At 50.9% G+C, this 16,779-nt stretch overlaps 1 protein-coding gene across 1 annotated transcript; it reads left to right on the top strand.

Moving 5' to 3' along the window:
* Positions 1–200: 200 nt before the first annotated feature.
* map7d1a (MAP7 domain containing 1a) lies at positions 201–13,556 on the top strand. Its single transcript, XM_042345503.1, has 12 exons — positions 201–418; positions 1,175–1,332; positions 1,816–2,090; positions 3,656–3,794; positions 4,227–4,407; positions 4,957–5,061; positions 5,906–5,956; positions 9,841–9,904; positions 10,832–11,075; positions 12,330–12,604; positions 13,009–13,026; positions 13,257–13,556. The coding sequence occupies exons 4-11, from the start codon at positions 3,676–3,678 to the stop codon at positions 13,017–13,019; spliced, it is 1,050 nt and encodes a 349-aa protein (XP_042201437.1). The 5' UTR covers positions 201–418; positions 1,175–1,332; positions 1,816–2,090; positions 3,656–3,675; the 3' UTR covers positions 13,020–13,026; positions 13,257–13,556.
* The last annotated feature ends 3,223 nt before the right edge of the window (positions 13,557–16,779 follow it).

Genomic DNA, 16,779 nt, shown 5'->3' with positions numbered 1-16,779 from the left:
CACTGCCGCTTCAATACTGACCTAGATTCTTGATCACAATTGTCACTGCACTAACCACCGTGTCTCCTTTTTCTCCTGTACGACGTTCTTTCTTTCTTTCTTTCTGTCTGCCTTTCTTTCTCTCCGCCTCTCTTCCTTCTCGCTCTCTCTCTCACTCTGTGTGTATGTCTCCCTCATTCCCTCGCACTCCGTCTCATCGCGATGCCTGTGTGTATTTCTCTGTGTCCGCGCTGGGTGTGACCCTCTGTGCCGCCTGCTCTGTGTCCTCGCAGTGGTGCCTCTCTGCCCTCGCTCGGCCTCCGCCAGCCCCGTTGCGGCCCAGACCGGCAACAAACCTGGGCACAGATGCTCCAATCTCTGGAGAGCTAGCCTAAGCTCGCCTATCGTCCCCAGCCGCCACAAGACAGAGTCACCTCCGGTAAGTCACCGTGCAGCCAACGAGGATTCTTCTGTTGGTAACCAGGTGTGTGACACATGAGGAACCCATCACCGTTGCTTAAGAGTATCCAAACCAAACTGAGAATTCCCCGCGTCCCATCTACATGTGGAGATCCCAGAGATAGATTGTTGGAATGGAATGCGCACTCCCTCCCCGGAGTGACGCATCCCGTTTACCTAATTCCGGGAAGTATTAGGCGCAGGTTGGCAAGAGCCAAGGCTTGGGGGACCCCAGAGTGTGCGTTGGGGTAACTGCTGGAGGCTAACCATTTCCAGGGAAATACTCCCTTTAAAAAAATATGTCTTAAAAGATGATAATAGTTTAATCGCACGACTGTGGGACACAGCTGTGTGCAATTGGCTGCCAAGTTTCGCCCATCAAATATAGTCAATTCACTTTACAGTAGATTCTGTGAAGCTCTTTTGAGATGTGTGAAAGACCTGATAAGGCCCTATATCAAATGCCAGGATTATTATTATTAAAACTGGAATAGCTTGCCATGAGAAAGCATTGTTTGGCAAGCTTTCCCGCTACTTGTCCAGCTAGGACCACTCTACTCATTGGAGCTTTGGCTTACAAAGTTAACAGGTGCTGAGTGGGAGGATTCCTTGCCCCCAGTGACCGGTTTGCCCTCCCAAGTCCTGCTGATGAGCCAGGCTGGGCTGTGCCGTCATCAGCAGTGCCCTGGCTCAGGGTGGGTTTGTGTTGAGGTTTAAACCAGCTTCCGTTCCCCAGGTGGAGAAAAAGAAAAAGGAAAAGAAGGACAAGGAGCGGGAGAACGCCAAGGAGAAGCACGCGCTCCTGACCTCAGGCAGCCCGGCCGAACGAGGCCTGAGAAAGAGACAGTCTGTCCCCAACGCACGGGGCAGAGAGACAGCGACGCTGGACGTCAGGTACGCTGGGCACGTCCCCCACCCCAGTGGTTTAAGAGAAGCAAAACATACCCTCGCTCTCACCACCTGAGTCTGAACATCACGGTGACCAATTGTTACTGAAAAAAATCATCATTTTTCTTCTCTTACTTCTAACATTACAGGAATCAAGGGTTTGGTTCCCAGAGCTTAGCTTAGCTCTGCCTCTTTTATCATCATTGTCCCTTTGCTAACTAACGACTATCCTCCTGGGGGGCGGGGAGGTAAGCGGGATCTCCATGGAGCTGAACTGGCTGCAAGATGACATGCCTGGCAATCCCTTTTTAACACCAGTTTATTATCGAGACTGTCATTCCACAGGTTAGCTAACAAACATAAGCATTTGTAACTGAAATATTTGAAGCAATAACATATTACTGATTCCAACGCCTTGTGTGTTTTTTCGTGTGTTTCTGTGTATTACTCCGCGTGTGGGTAATATACACATGTTTCTTGTTTGAACAGCCCGTGGGGGAAGAACCGTTCTGTTCCGAGCTCCCCAAGGCGTAGGTCCTCCCCAGCGGGCCCCGGGGCCCCGCCCCAGACCCCCCCCACGAGTGGCCCCCATGCCGGGAAGAGACAGCGAGCCCGAGGGGAGAAGAGCAAGAAAGAGAAGAAGCGCAGGGAGCTGAAGGTTGAGGAGGTTGCGGAGGACTCCAGGCCGTCGTCGAGGGGAAGCCTGAGAAACAAAGAGCAAAAAGTCAGCGAGAGTACGGCAGAGACCCCAGAGACCAATCAAGGTGAGAGACCCTCAGGCACTGCCCACATACCAGGGCCCGGACTGCCTACAGGATTGTGGAGTCCTGTAGCTCAGCGGTTAGAGCACTCGCTTTGCAAGCGAGAGACCTGAGTTCAATTCCAGGCAGAGGGCGAAACCTTGGGCAAGTTTCCTTACTCCACACAGAGCCTAATAATAATCCCTCCAAAACCAAAAACAATAATAAATTGGTCATTTTCAATCTACGACTGTTTGTGGGACATTGCTGTGCGCAATTGGCTGCTGCGTTCGCCCACAAATATACAGTCAATTCACTTTACAGTGTGTTCTGTGAAGCGCTTTGGGATGTCCTCCCGACGTGAAAAGCGCTATAGCAAATGCAAGGATTATTATTATTATTACAGACACCCACAGAGACATGCAGACAAGCAGAGACACACACACAAAGACATGCAGACACACACACGCAGACACACAGACATGCAAACATACAGAGACACACACAGACACACAGAGCCATGCAGACACACACACAGACACACAGAGATATGCAGACAACCAGAAATACATACACACAAACAAGAGACGTGCAACACACAGAGACACACATACAGACACACAGAAACATGCAGAGAGACACACGCAGACACTCACACAGACTGCAGAGCCATGACTGCAGAAACATTCAGAGACAAGTGGAGATACATGTAAAGCCACACAGAGGCAGATATGCGGAGCTGTGCGTGGAGACATGCAGACACATGTGGAAGTCCCCTCCCTGTGCCCAAGAGAAAAAAAAAGTAGATCCCTTTTAGAGCTTGTGATCCTGTAGTTTCCTGCGAACAGCCGGTAGGATTCCCAGCAATAACTGCTCACATGTGTGTCAGAGGCAGCAGTGATAGGCCGGGGCTACAGTCAGCAACACTGTCCCACTGGGTGTCAGGAAATGGTCCCAACCCGTCTGCCTGTCCAGGTGGATGTTAAAGATTCTGTGACGCTGCTCAAAAAAGAGAAGGGAGTTTCCCTCTCTCTCTCTCTCTCTCTCTCCCAGCGTCCTGGCCAACAATCCTCCCAGATAAAATTGGTCACTCATTCCATGGCTGTTTCTGGGACATTCCTGTGCACAAATTGGTTGCCGCGTTTCACCCACAAAATGCACAGTCACTACACTTTGCCGTATATCCTGTGAAGCGCTTTTGGAAGTCTCGACCACGTGATAAGGCGTTATATCAAGTAGAAGGATTATTATTATTTGGAACTCACCTTCCCACCAAGCCTTGGATGCAGGATGGATTGGGCTGTGTAAAGGAGAGGTGGAAAAACAGTTGGGAAGCGAGGGGGGAAAAAAGGGTATGGAAAACAGATGGGGAAATGAGATCTATTGATCTCATAAGATGACAGAACAGGCTGCGTGGGCTGAATGGCTTCCTCCTGTTCCTAGCTGGCGGGTGGAGAGTAACCCCAGTCAGGCACTCTGGGTGGAGAGAGCTGGTTTGGGCTGTAAGGGAGACTCTGGGATGTGCGAGGGGCACTATATAAATGCAAGTTGTTGTTATTGTTGTAACATGGTTCTGTGCTGCGTGGTAGGTGCCTCTCCTGCTAAATCCATGGCGGGAACCACAGACCCAGAGGAAGCCGTGCGGCTCCTGGCTGAGAGAAGGCGGCTGGCCCGGGAGCAGAGGGACCGGGAGGAACAGGAGCGGAAAGAGCAGGAGGAGCAGCAACGGTACGTACGGACCGGGAGCCGTGAGGAGCGACTGGGCAAACAGTTCCAGCACCGCGATAAGTCATCTCCAAAGCTGGCGTTTAGCCTGAGAGTTGATACATACTGCACATTACTGTGTGGGAGTTACACTATGTGTGTGGGGGGGTGTCTGTGTGTGTGAGTTACACTGTGAGTGTGTGGGGGTGTCTGTGTGTGTGATTTACACTGTGCGTTATATGTGCACATGTGTCTACACTTTTGTGTGCAGATTGGACTATATGTGTGAGTAACACTGTGTGTGTGTTTTTATATATGCGTGACCTTGCACATACGTGTGTGTGTGTGTGTATGACCTTGCGTGCGTGTGTGTGAGCCTCAGCGCCAGTGCATGTTGTAGCCTGGCTGCCGTGTGCTTGTCCTGTACGTGGCTGATGGTTGTGGTGCTCTGGGCAGGCTGGCGACGGAGGAGATGGCCCGGCGCAAGGCGGAGGATCGCGTGCTGCGGGAGGCGGCGGCTCAGCAGCGCGAGGCTGAGAGGCTGCAGCAGGAGGCAGAGGAGCAGCTGGCGGCAGAGCAACGGCAACAGCAGGAGGCAGAGGCCGAGCGGCAGGAACTGGAGCGGCAACAGAGACAGGTTAGAGCCAGACACGGACACTAAACCCTCTCTTCCTCACATACTGCGGCCCAGCCTCTGGCCTGACCTGCAGGTTCATCCCTCTCCATGCTCGGGAAGGGGAATCGGTCAGGGCTCCCACAATGCAGGGACTTGCACAGACATCAGGTGAGCCCAAGAGCAGACTCGGCTTTGATGATGATGATGATGGCGATGAAGGTGATGATAATGATCACCCCCTTGCCCTCCAACCCCTCTCTGATCCCATCCCGCAGCTTGGGTGCAAACCCTTCATTGTCCAGCATCTTGGGATGTCCTCCCAACGTGAAAGGCGCTGTGTAAATGCAACTTGTTGTTGTTGATGTCCCAATGGCCAACTCCCCTGCCAGCACTCAGGGAGGGAGAGAGGGAGGGAGGAGCTGATGGTGCTCGGGGAACAGGGAAGAGAAAAAGAGACAGTGGAAAGTGAATAATTAATATGGCACGTGCCGTGTAACTGTAATCGGGGCAGGGTGAGGAGGGGGTGGAGAACAGCCTCGGCGAGACACCGAACCTTCGTTTCTGCTGCAGAGAGAAGAAGCCGAGGCCCTGGCTCGAGAGGAGGCCGAGAGACAGCGGCTGGAACGAGAGAAGCATTTCCAGCGAGAAGACCAGGAGCGCATGGAGAGGAAGAAGGTAATTGGCCGTGGGTCAGCCTGGCTCAGTCTGGGTCAGCCTGGCTCAGTCTGGGTCAGCCTGGCTCAGTCTGGGTCAGCCTGGCTCAATCAGCAGCGCTCTCACCTCAGAGGCAGGAGGTTGCATGTCTAATCCAGGACACTCACTTTACAGTCCAGGCTGATAGCCCAGTGATGAGTTAGCACTGAATGGCAGAACAATGGTCCTTCAGATGAGACCCTTCACCAACCTGTGCGCTCTCTCCGCTCAGCAGCACTGGCTGCTCCACGGCCCCTGCCCTCCACTATCATCGATTGGGCCTTCAGCCTTTCTGCCCCCTCCCTCTGGAATTCCTTCCAGAGCCCCTCCGCCTCACCACCTCCCTTGCCTCACTAATCCAGACCTTCTTTGTCGAACGTGCCTTTAGTCATCTTGCCTCCTCCACCCCTCTTTACCCTCCACCCCTGTTAGATCCCAACCCACAGCCACATTATCATGTCCTCCTGACGTGAAAAGCGCTATATCGCTATACAAATGCAATTTGTTGTTGTTGAGACGTTAATCCCATCTCCCAACTACCTGTTTGTCTTGGCCAACAATCCAAGAGATTAGAAAGAAGCCATTGCACTGGACAACACTTACTGATGTAATAAATTGTCATAAAAATACCAAGTTCTTTCTTTCTACAACTGAGCTCTCAATCGCAGGGTGTGTTGAGGACTGGTGGCAGTCTTGAGTACCCCCGAGGCCAGGATTTTCATACGCTCCAGCTTCCAATAGCGACCGCGACACACACAGTCGGTTGCTGTTAGATCACGCAGACCCTGTTGTTAATGCTTTTCTGTGTCTCTGCCCTTCCCTGCAGCGTCTGGAGCAGATAATGAAAAGAACTCGGAGATCAGATGGACCAGAAAAGGTACAATCACCGGCAGCGAAAACAGTCTGTCCACCTGCCCTTTAACCCAAGTCCTGAACACTCAGTGCTCAGCTGATGTAGATAGTGTGAACCTGGCTCAGTTAATAGCACTCTCACCTCTTGAGTTTGAAGATGGTGGGTTCAAGCCCCATGTTGGGGACTTTGAGTGCAGTATTGGGGGAGAGCACTACAGTGTGGGAGGTGCTGTCTTTCGGATGAGACGTTAAAACAAGGTTCCGTATGTATATTCCGGAGGATGCTAAAGATCTCATGGCGCTATTCGAAAAGAGAAGGGAGTTTCTCTCTCCCGGTGTCCTGGGAACTTCATGACTGTTTGTGGGATATTGCGGTGAGCAAATTCACTTACAAAATACGGTGAATACACTTACAGTAAATCCCGTGAAGTGCTTTGAAATGCCCTCTCTATGAGAAAGGCTGTATTCTGATCGCTGCGGGGTAATGGTCTGGGCCAATAGAAATGAGTGGCTGCAATTTTTCCGTGGAATCCGCTACAAACAACCCCTCCTCTAACAACCTGTAATAGTACAGTGTGCTCGGCCCTGAGCCTCTGTGCGATCGATCTCACTACTGTGGGGGAAGTGTCTCCAGACGCACATGTGCCATGTGGCGAGAGCGGGAAATGGGGTTCGCTCACCCCGAGGCCCTGCTGTTTCAATTGTCTGTGTGTGTCTCTCTCCTCTGTGTGGGTGTGTCTCTGTGTGTCTCTCGCCTTTGTATGCGTGTGTCTGTTTGTGAGTGTGTGTCTCTGTGTCTGTGAGTGTGTATTCGTGTGTGTGTCTCTTAACTGTGTCTGTGGGTATGTCTCTCTGTGTTTGTGAGTGTGTGTTTCTCTGTGTGTGTGTCTGTGACTGTCTGTGTGTGTGTCTCTCTCTCTGTGTCTGTGAGTGTGTCTGTGAGTGTGTCTCTGTGTGTGTGTCTATCTGTGTCTGTATCCGAGAGGCAGGAGGTAGTGACCTCCTGGAGCCCCACAGTCAGGACACTGGACACAATCACCAGTCACCTACTCTACTGTCCATCCACTCCTCCACCCTCGTGTCGGCCGTCCTCCCAGTTTTGGTTAAAGAGCATAATATTTTTTGCAACCATCTAATATGTGATATTTCTTGTAAAAAAAATGTAGGTTGGCAGTAAAGATGTACCTCTCAATAGCACCAATCAACACCCTGGCAATTCCCCGCAAATTTTTGGCAAATATTTCCGCAATTTTTTGTTGACCCTGGTAATGGGGGAGCTGGACCCAGAGAGTGTGGGGCAGGGAGTTCAGGCAGGGTTGGGTTTGGTTGTGAAAGCCCCTAACACTCATTATCCGAAACTAGCCAACGTGAGGTAATGTCCTGCGCACTGAGAGGCACAGAAAGTCATGAGTGCAAGAAGTGAATATCAGAGCAATACAGTTGGGTTGTTTTTCTAGGTTGAGGGATGCGTTTATTCCTACAGTCTGCTCAGCCCATTACTTGTGTTGTAGCATATAAATTGTCACTTGTTCACGTGGCAGGGTCCAGGATCATTGGAGTTGGATTGCTCACATTGTTCCTCAGCGTGGCATGTTATTGCACGCAGTCTGTGTCACCATTCTGTGATGTTATGGAGCTCTGTGCAGTCTGTCATTGCTTTGAGGCAGTGAGATTTGTTGCTTGTGCCCATGCACTGGGTTAATGGGCCGTCGGACTTTGATCTGAATCTTGTCTGTCATGGTGTCATTATGGGAGGCGGAGGAGACAAGTTGCTCGGAACTGCCTCTGTTCACCATGTGCTTGTCGATTGGCGCTGACGGTTGCCTCTGGGTGTTGGTGTTATGAGAATATGTGAGGCTGATGGGGACGATTTGTTGAAATGTCATGGGCCGATGAAAGAATCTAATTGGAAAGTCTTCTTTCTCTCTGCTCTCTGAGGCCATGCTTGCTGTGTTACTGTCAGTGTCACTGTGGGGTGACTGGCCTTTGGAGGCCGAGGGGACCTCAAAGGAGATGTGGGTATTGGATGAGACATTTCTTTGGTGGGAGGATTGGTCTTGGGAGGGGGCGCGGGCTCGGGAATAGGCCTGATTTTGAGAGTGGTTACCGCTTTTGAAGAGGTTACGCTGTGGGGAGGTACGGCTTCTGGAGGTGATGTGGATTCCGGGGAAGCTGCGGCTTGTGAGGGAGGTGTGGCTTCTTGGGGAGGTGTGGCTTCTTGGGGAGGTGTGGCTTCTTGGGGAGGTGTGGCTTCTTGGGGAAGTGTGCCTTCTTGGGGAGGTGCGGCTTTGTTGGGAGGTGCGGCTTTGTTGGGAGGTGCGGCTTTGTTGGGAGGTGCGGCTTGTGAGTGAGTTGTTGCTTTTGGAGGAGGTGTGGCTTCTTGGGGAGGTGTGGCTTTGTGGGGAGGTGTGGCTTTGTGGGGAGGTGTGTCTTGTGAGTGAGGTGTTGCTTTTGGAGGAGGTGTGGCTTCTTGGGGAGGTGTGGCTTTGTGGGGAGGTGTGTCTTGTGAGGGATGTGTTGCTTTTGGAGGAGGTGTGGCTTCTTGGGGAGGTGTGGCTTTGTGGGGAGGTGTGTCTTGTGAGGGATGTGTTGCTTTTGGAGGAGGTGTGGCTTCTTGGGGAGGTGTGGCTTTGTGGGGAGGTGTGTCTTGTGAGGGATGTGTTGCTTTTGGAGGAGGTGTGGCTTCTTGGGGAGGTGTGGCTTTGTGGGGAGGTGTGTCTTGTGAGGGATGTGTTGCTTTTGGAGGAGGTGTGGCTTCTTGGGGAGGTGTGGCTTTGTGGGGAGGTGTGTCTTGTGAGGGATGTGTTGCTTTTGGAGGAGGTGTGGCTTCTTGGGGAGGTGTGGCTTTGTGGGGAGGTGTGTCTTGTGAGGGATGTGTTGCTTTTGGAGGAGGTGTGGCTTCTTGGGGAGGTGTGGCTTTGTGGGGAGGTGTGTCTTGTGAGGGATGTGTTGCTTTTGGAGGAGGTGTGGCTTCTTGGGGAGGTGTGGCTTTGTGGGGAGGTGTGTCTTGTGAGGGATGTGTTGCTTTTGGAGGAGGTGTGGCTTCTTGGGGAGGTGTGGCTTTGTGGGGAGGTGTGTCTTGTGAGGGATGTGTTGCTTTTGGAGGAGGTGTGGCTTCTTGGGGAGGTGTGGCTTTGTGTGGAGGTGTGTCTTGGAGAGGTTTGGCCTTGTGAGGAGGTGTGACTTGTGAGGGAGGTGTGGCTTTTGGAGGAGGTGTGTCTTGGGGAGGTGTGGCTTCTTGGAGAGGTGTGGCTTCTTGGGGAGGTGTGTCTTGAGGAGGTGTGTCTTGGAGAGGTTTGGCTTTGTGAGGAGGTGTGGCTTAGTGAGGTGCGTCTTGGGGAGGTGTGGCTTCTTGGGGAGGTTTGGTTTTTTAGGGATGTGCGGCTTTGTGAGGAGGTGTGGCTTCTTAGGGAAGTGCTGCTTCTGGGGGAGGTGTGGCTTCCTGGTGTGGTATGGCCTCTGGGAGAGGTGTGGCTTCTGCGGGAGGTGCGGTTTCTGGAGGTGATATGGATTCCAGGGAAGCTGCGGCTTGTGAGGGAGGTGCTGCCTCTGGGGGAGGTGTGGCCTCTGGAGGAGGTGCTGCCTCTGGGGGAGGTGTGGCCTCTGGGGGAGGTGTGGCCTCTGGGGAGGTGTGGCCTCTGGAGGAGGTGCTGCCTCTGGGGGAGGTGTGGCCTCTGGAGGAGGTGCTGCCTCTGGGGGAGGTGTGGCCTCTGGAGGAGGTGCTGCCTCTGCGGGAGGTGCTGCCTCTGCGGGAGGTGTGGCCTCTGGGGGAGGTGTGGCTTCTTAGGGAGGTGTGGCTTTTGGAGGAGGTGTGGCTTCTGTGAGAGGTGTGGCTTCCAATGGAGGTGTGGCTTCCAATGGAGGTGTGGCTTTGGGATGGTTTACGTATTCTCTCCATTTTCTCTGCAGAAAGATGAAAAAAAAGTCATTGTTGAAGAATCAAACGGCACCGACAGCAAACCAGAGGCACTGGGTAAGGCACCTCGGGGAGGGGAGAGGGAGGCACCAGAGTGGGTCCTTGATGGAGGGTGGCAGTGGTCTTCTGGCTGAGGCCACTCTTTCTGTGTCAGTTAAACCTAACCCAGAGGCACTGAAGCCAATTGTAGCCCAACTGACAACAGTATGGTGGAGTCCTATAGTTCAGTGGTTTGAGCGCTCACCTTGCAAGCAAGAGACCTGGGTTTATTTCCTGTCCAGGGTGAAATGTTGTGCAAGTTTCCTTACTCCACACGCCTCTGTTTATCTAGCAGTAAGTAGAAACCTGGGGTGGGGAGTGTGAGCGTGTTGATCAAAGAGATGTTTTAAGTTAAGGGGATTTGAATACCAGGAAAGAGGCAGGAGGTCCTGGTTGGCCAGGGTAACGTTGCATTGATGGAGGTGTTATTCTTTGGAGAGACATTGAACATGGACCCATTTGGCTGTTCAAAGGGATGTTGAAGATCCCATTGCATTATTTGAAAAGAAAGGGAGAGAGGGTTACTGGTGTCTGGGACAACAATCCTCCAGATAGATTGTTCATTCACTCTTGGTCGTTTACATAATGGCTTCTGTGTTTGTCTACAAATAACACACTACACTTACCAGCAATTCCCTGTGAAACATTTCAAGTCAATTGATGTAATAGGCACACTGTCAAATGCTATTATTATTAAGAGGCTAATTGGCCTAAATCCAATTGTAACTCTGGCCCTATCATAATATTCCTGTTGACTAAGTATCTCTCTCTCTCTCAAAATCCTCAATCAGCTCTGCATTTTTGAAATTTTAGGCCCAATATTGAATGCAAAGATTATTTTCATAAGATGTAGAGATTTTGAGAACGTTTTGGAGAGTAGGTAAACAACTGGATCAGTATTTCCAATGGATTCCATGCACACTCTTGCTCTTGTGATTTCTGCAGAAGCTGATCCCGAGGCAGTGAAGATTGTAGTGTCCAGAGAGCAGGAAGTGACTCCCAGAGATGAGGAAGTTTCTTCCGGAGAACAGGAAGTGTCATCCGAAGAGCAGGAAGAGTGTCCCGGAGAGCCTGAATTGTCCAGAGAGCAGGACACAACGCCGGGAGAGCGGGCAGTGACCAGAGAGCAGGAGACTGGTCAGAACTTTGGTTTGACAGACGGCCCGTTACCATCACAGGAGCAGCCAGGGTAACGTTGCAACCTCGTCTTGTCCTGTAGCTCAGTGGTTAGAGCAAGCAAAACACCTGGGTTTGATTCCCAGTCGGGCGAAGCGTTGGACAAGTTTCCTTACTCCGCGGGCCTCTGTTTGCCTAGCAGCCTAGCAGCCAATCGGTCATTAGTTGATTGGCAGATCGTTTTTCCAGGGGTAATAGCTTCTTCAAAAAATAAATAATAATAAATTGATCACTTCAATCCATGACTTGGTAGGACGCTGCTGTGCGCAATTGGCTACCGCGTTTCGCCCACAAAATATACTTTACAATTACAAGTCAATTCACTTTACAATTTATTCTGTGAAGCGCTTTGAGACGTCTCGAAGGTGTGATAAGGCGCTATATCAAATGCAAGGATTTATTATTATTGTAACATCCACACATACACCAATGGAGGGAGGGGCGGCACTGATGAGCGAGCATGGGCGGGAATTAGCAGGTTGATTAATCCAAAGACCTGAATGGCCCAGTGGTGCTTTTACTGACCAAAGGAGAATCTTATCAACTGATCCTTTTCAGCCTTTCTGTCCCCGTCCCGTCTCCTCCCCGCCCCCCCATCCTGGAGTCCCTTTGCCTTGCCCCCTCCCTTACGTCCTTCAAGGCCCGTCTCAAGACCTTCCTCTTTTCTGCGCCTTGTGTCACCTTCCCATCCCCATCCCTGCCTTGGCCCCCACGCTTGATTCCGAACCCCCAGCTCAGGTTTAAACTCTTGTTGGGACATCTTCTCGACATGAATGTTGCTGTAGAAATGCAACAGCAACAACAATAGCAAAATTACATTTGTATAGCGCCTTTCACATCGGGAAGATATCCCAAGTCGCCGGACAGACAGCGTTACGGATCCGGGAAGGGGGAGGTCAGGGGGGAAAGCAGGGAGATCGAAAGCACAGTCGAAGAGGAGGGTCATGAGACGGGTCTTGAAAGTGGCGAGGGAGGGGGTGAGACGGAGAAGGACTGCGGGATGGAGTTCCAGAGGGTGGGGGCCGAGTAGCGGGAAGGATAGTTGAGAGTCAAACAATACCCCAAGGTTCTGGACTGGCTTAGCACGGTGGAGCGTGCAACCAGCGCCTGAGGGGAGGACGTGCTGACAGGAGCCAAATGCAATTCGTTGTTGTTGTTGATCCTGCTCCTCCGGGCTGCAAAATCATCAAATTGATGTCATGGGGTGAGTGGAGAGGGAGGGGATGGTGAGGGCAACTGAAAATAAGAGCTATATTCTTCTCCTTAGATCACCAGCACTGCACGGTGAGTGTGAGCAGCAGCCTGGCCTCAGTAACGGAGTACAGCTGAGCAAACAGGAGAACGGGTTTTGCCACAAAGGCTCGGCCAGCCAGCCGTTGCCCAATCACACAGAGACAGAGACGGAGAGCTTGGACAGTAACGGGGAGAAGGAGCCTGCAGGGGTTGGTACCCTCGCCAGCCCAGCCATTCCCATCATTGCCTTCGAGGAGGAGAACTCCTTCATTAAGAAAGCGGCAGGAATTCAATCGCAGCATGTAGCAGGTAACAGGCAGGCGTGTGTGACACAAAGGGTGGTGTCCATTGGTAACTCTGTGACACGCTAGCATGTGTGACAGTAACCTACCCCACGTGTTCTGGTGGTGAGTGTGGGTGGAAGAAATGATACAATCGCATGACTGGGACAGGAAGACTATTATTCATTAAGGAAAATTGGAGCTCATTTATTGTGTTGGAACATTTAGCAGCAGGGAGCTCGTTGTGGGGGGGGGGGGTCTAGGTTCAGACAGTGTGGGGGATGGGGAGCAGTGTGTGTGGGGGCAGGCAATGTGTGTGGGGTGGCAGTGTGGTGAGGGGGGCAGTATGTGGGGAGGCAGGCAGTGGAGAAGGGGACAGCGATGTCCGACTCCCAGCCCCAATAAACGTTCCTGATTGTATTTGTGTTTCAGAAATCCTGTGAAGCCGAGGTGAGCCGAGCTGAGACACCCCCCCACTCCCCACCCCACCCCCAACCCGTGCACGGCTTCCTGTTTAGTGACGGTACTCGCAGCAACCCCCACCGGATGGGGAAGGCTCCCACGACACCCCCACCCCACCTCTCTCCCACCCCCACCCCCAAACCCCGCCAGTCAGCCTCCATTCACCGACTGCGCTTCCTTCCTTTGTTATTGTTTCAAATTGTTTTTTTATGGAAAAGGAACTTCCACGGGAGGGACGGGAGCCAGAGAGTGCAGCGAGCGTGCGTGGATCATTCCTCTGCTCTTCCACACAAGTGGTTGCTGAATCGTACGCTTGTTCTTAATGTGCACCTTATACAAGACTCACCATCTAACTCGCCGCCAGCGGAACCAGACTGGGCAGATGGTCCGACAAGGGAGCGAGAGCGCGCCGGTTATTTTAGCATTAATGGTCTAGTTCTTATTTAACTTGGAAGTTTTAATAAAGTGCCGGTCCCGTGTATGTGAATAATGTAAATAAATGCGTGTTACCCTGGCAACACTCTCTGCCCCGGAGCCTCGCTCCTCCTCTGTAAACAGCAATAACAATCCTCGCAACATCTTGCATTTATATTGCGTCCTTCTCGCTGGATCGTCTCTTGGGACATTACATACAGCGTCTGGGATGATAGGAATGTCTCCCAAGCACTTTGCAAAGTTTCCGTGTAAAACGCAGTGACTGTGAGGGTTTTGTGGGCGAACGCAAGAGCTGGTTTGCACACAGCAACGTCCCACAAACAGCCACGGGGGGAGTCAGTGACCAATCTTATTTGGGGGATTTTGTTGGTCAGGAAACTGGGAGAAACTCCCTTTGCGTTTCAAATAGAGCCATGGGATGGGATCTTTGACATCCACCTGAACAGGCAGTTGGGACCTCAGCTTAACGTCTTCATCCCCAAATTCCTCCGTCAACGTAGTGCTCACCCCAACACTGTATTGGAGTGTCGGCTTAGTCTGTTAGCACAAAGTCCTAATGTGGGGCTTGAACCCGCAATCTTCCGACTCAGAGGTGAGGAGGGTACCTCCTATGCCAGACTGACCCTCATGGGGAGAGAGCTGCAAATAAAACTAATGCACAAGTAGCGGTTACACAGGTGGGAATTATTGTTTCTAGATTTTCCTCCCTTACCACTTGTTACTGCTGTTGCCGGAAGATTGTTTCCCATTGCTGTTTTGGTACCAGGTTGTGTCGCCCCCTACTGGTGGCTCAAGGAACAGCAGATGTTTGCAGTTTCCTCCAGCCCAATTGTCATTCAGGGGAAAACCAGAGAATGCTGGAAATAAGTAGTGGGTCAATCCGCATCTGAGAGCGAGAGAGAGAGAGATCAGAGGATTGACTGATTGCAATCTTCCTTTGTGCGGTTTGTTATCTTATATATAATCTTTAAGCATATATTATTAATAATATAGTGCCTTATCACATTGGCGAGATGTCTGAAAGCGCTTCACAGGATTTTCCTGTGACGTATGGTGACTGATTTGTAGGAACATGGCAGCCAGTTTTCCGACAATGTCTCACAAACAACAGCTTGCACTTATAGCCCTTTTCATGTAGGAGCATGTCTCCGAGGGCTTCACAGGGATGGGGTTGCACACCAAGCAAGGGGGAGTGGCCTTAGATGCATTCACAGAAGTAGTTGAGGCAAGACTGAAATAGAGGGAGTGAGATGGAGAGGGAGGGAGTTCCAGAGATTAGGGGCATCAGAACTGAAGGCTCCGCCACTGATAATGGAAGAAAAGGCACAGGGCTGGAATTATAGGTGAGAGTGAGGACCTTGAAACTGATCCACTGGGGGACACAGTTAGTGGGGTACTGTAACCCATGTATTTTGCATGATGACCAGTTATCCACTTTTTTCATATCCGCAATGGATCAGTCCCAATTAGCGTGGATATTGAATTCTAAATCGATGCTATTCAATGCCTTATACTAAACTGCACTGTCTGAACTCAGGTACAGGAGAAAGCCCAATATCTGCATTAATTGGGACAGGCCGATTGCAGATAAGAAAACCACTTGGATAATGGGTGTTTGTAAATTTTTTTGTATGAATGTGGCCTTTAATCACTGATCACCACAGTACTCGCTAGAATGATTGTGTGTGTCTCTTTTATTGTCTAACCTACCAGTCTCTAATAGATTGCACTTGCAGTATTTGTTGGGTGGGAAACATTCTTTGTACTGATGGTTTCATTCGTTCATTCAATCATTCCCGCCTGGACTATATACATCGGTACAATTATTGGTTTTCAGACTCAATACAATTAACACATATATATAGCACCATCCACGTCCGGAAAATGTCTCAAAGCATTATAATGCTGGATTGGATGGGCATCTGAGCTGGGCATGGGAGCTGAGGGGGCTGGGGAGGGCAAAGACACAAAGCACAGACAAAGAGGTATTTGGTGTCTTGTGATGTGGACTTTACTAGATTCCACACTGGAAGCGCGTCTGTAATGAAGCTGGTGTATTTTGGCACTGAGGCTCTATAGGACCCCTCACCTTACCCCCACTTTGAGACGACTCGAAAACATGATAAGGTGTTATATCAAATGCAAGGATTACTATTATTATTATCCTCGCCAGGTCAGGCTAGTCCTTAAGTCCCCAATGACTGATTTGAAAATTCTCATCCTGAGCTTCATACCCCTTCCCGACCTTGTACCACACACTACCTGTACAGTTCAGCCCAGTTCACACTCCTGTGGTTTTGGTCCACCTGTTCATCTCCCTTCATCCTCAGGGTGGGGAGACATGAGGCATAGATCGCCCTCTCCTGGCGGAGCATCTTGTGTGCATGTTTCGGTCAAATGTCACCACTGGCTGATGTCTCACCAGTCACTGCCACATGTTGAGTCACATTATTTCACGAGTGTGAGATCACAATAGATGTTTTGATATGGGAGAAGCTATTTCCATAGAAACAGATATTTTGAGCATTAGGAGGAGGCCACCAAACCTCTGTCTGGGAGCAACATCTGGTCCATCTTATAAGGAATATTAATAGCAATTATCAGATGCAAGGATTATTATTAGGAAAAGCATTTAGGCTCCGGGTATTGTTACACAATACAAAATTACATTTGTATAGCACCTTTCATGTTGGGAAGACGTCCCAAGGTGCTTGATAGTTAGGGATTTGGACCTGAGTTGGTGGTTGGGATCAGGAGGGATGAAAGGCAAGGAGGATAAGAGGGTAGACGAAGGCACAGTCAAAGAGGAGGTTCTTGAGATGTGCCTTGAAGGAGACAAGGGAGGGAGCGAGGCAAAGGGAATGTGGGATGGAGTTCCAAAGGGTGGGGCCAGAGAGGCTGAAGGCCCAACTGCCAATTGTTATGATAAATGAATTCCTCAAAAAATCTATTGTTTGGGGCAGATCTGAGTTGATAAAGCTGCAGTTGAGAGACTGGGTTGGTTCAAATCCCAGTCTGTACTGAGTTTGCTTCTCAACCGGGGCTGAATGGGGTGGTTAAATTGGCCCCAGCCTGACCAAGGGATGGTACAATCAGTTGGGTTTCCTAATCCCGGTCCCTCTTCAGCAATCTCTCCTGGACATATATGCGTGTGGCAGCAGGTGAGGACACGTCAGTGCCCCGGCTCAGGACCCCAGCACGAGGAAGCCAGACCAGGAGTAGAACATATGCCATTTGCCAATGGGGAAAATAATTGGAAACACTAAACTTTTTTTGGGTCAGCTGGGGGTCTGCACTTTGTGGAAG

Source organism: Callorhinchus milii, unplaced genomic scaffold (genome assembly GCF_018977255.1).
Source record: "Callorhinchus milii isolate IMCB2004 unplaced genomic scaffold, IMCB_Cmil_1.0 Scaffold55, whole genome shotgun sequence".
NCBI classification, from domain to species: Eukaryota; Metazoa; Chordata; class Chondrichthyes; order Chimaeriformes; family Callorhinchidae; genus Callorhinchus; species Callorhinchus milii.
The sequence above is the reverse complement of the archived record's forward strand: the minus strand, read 5'-3'. Positions and strand labels throughout refer to the sequence as shown.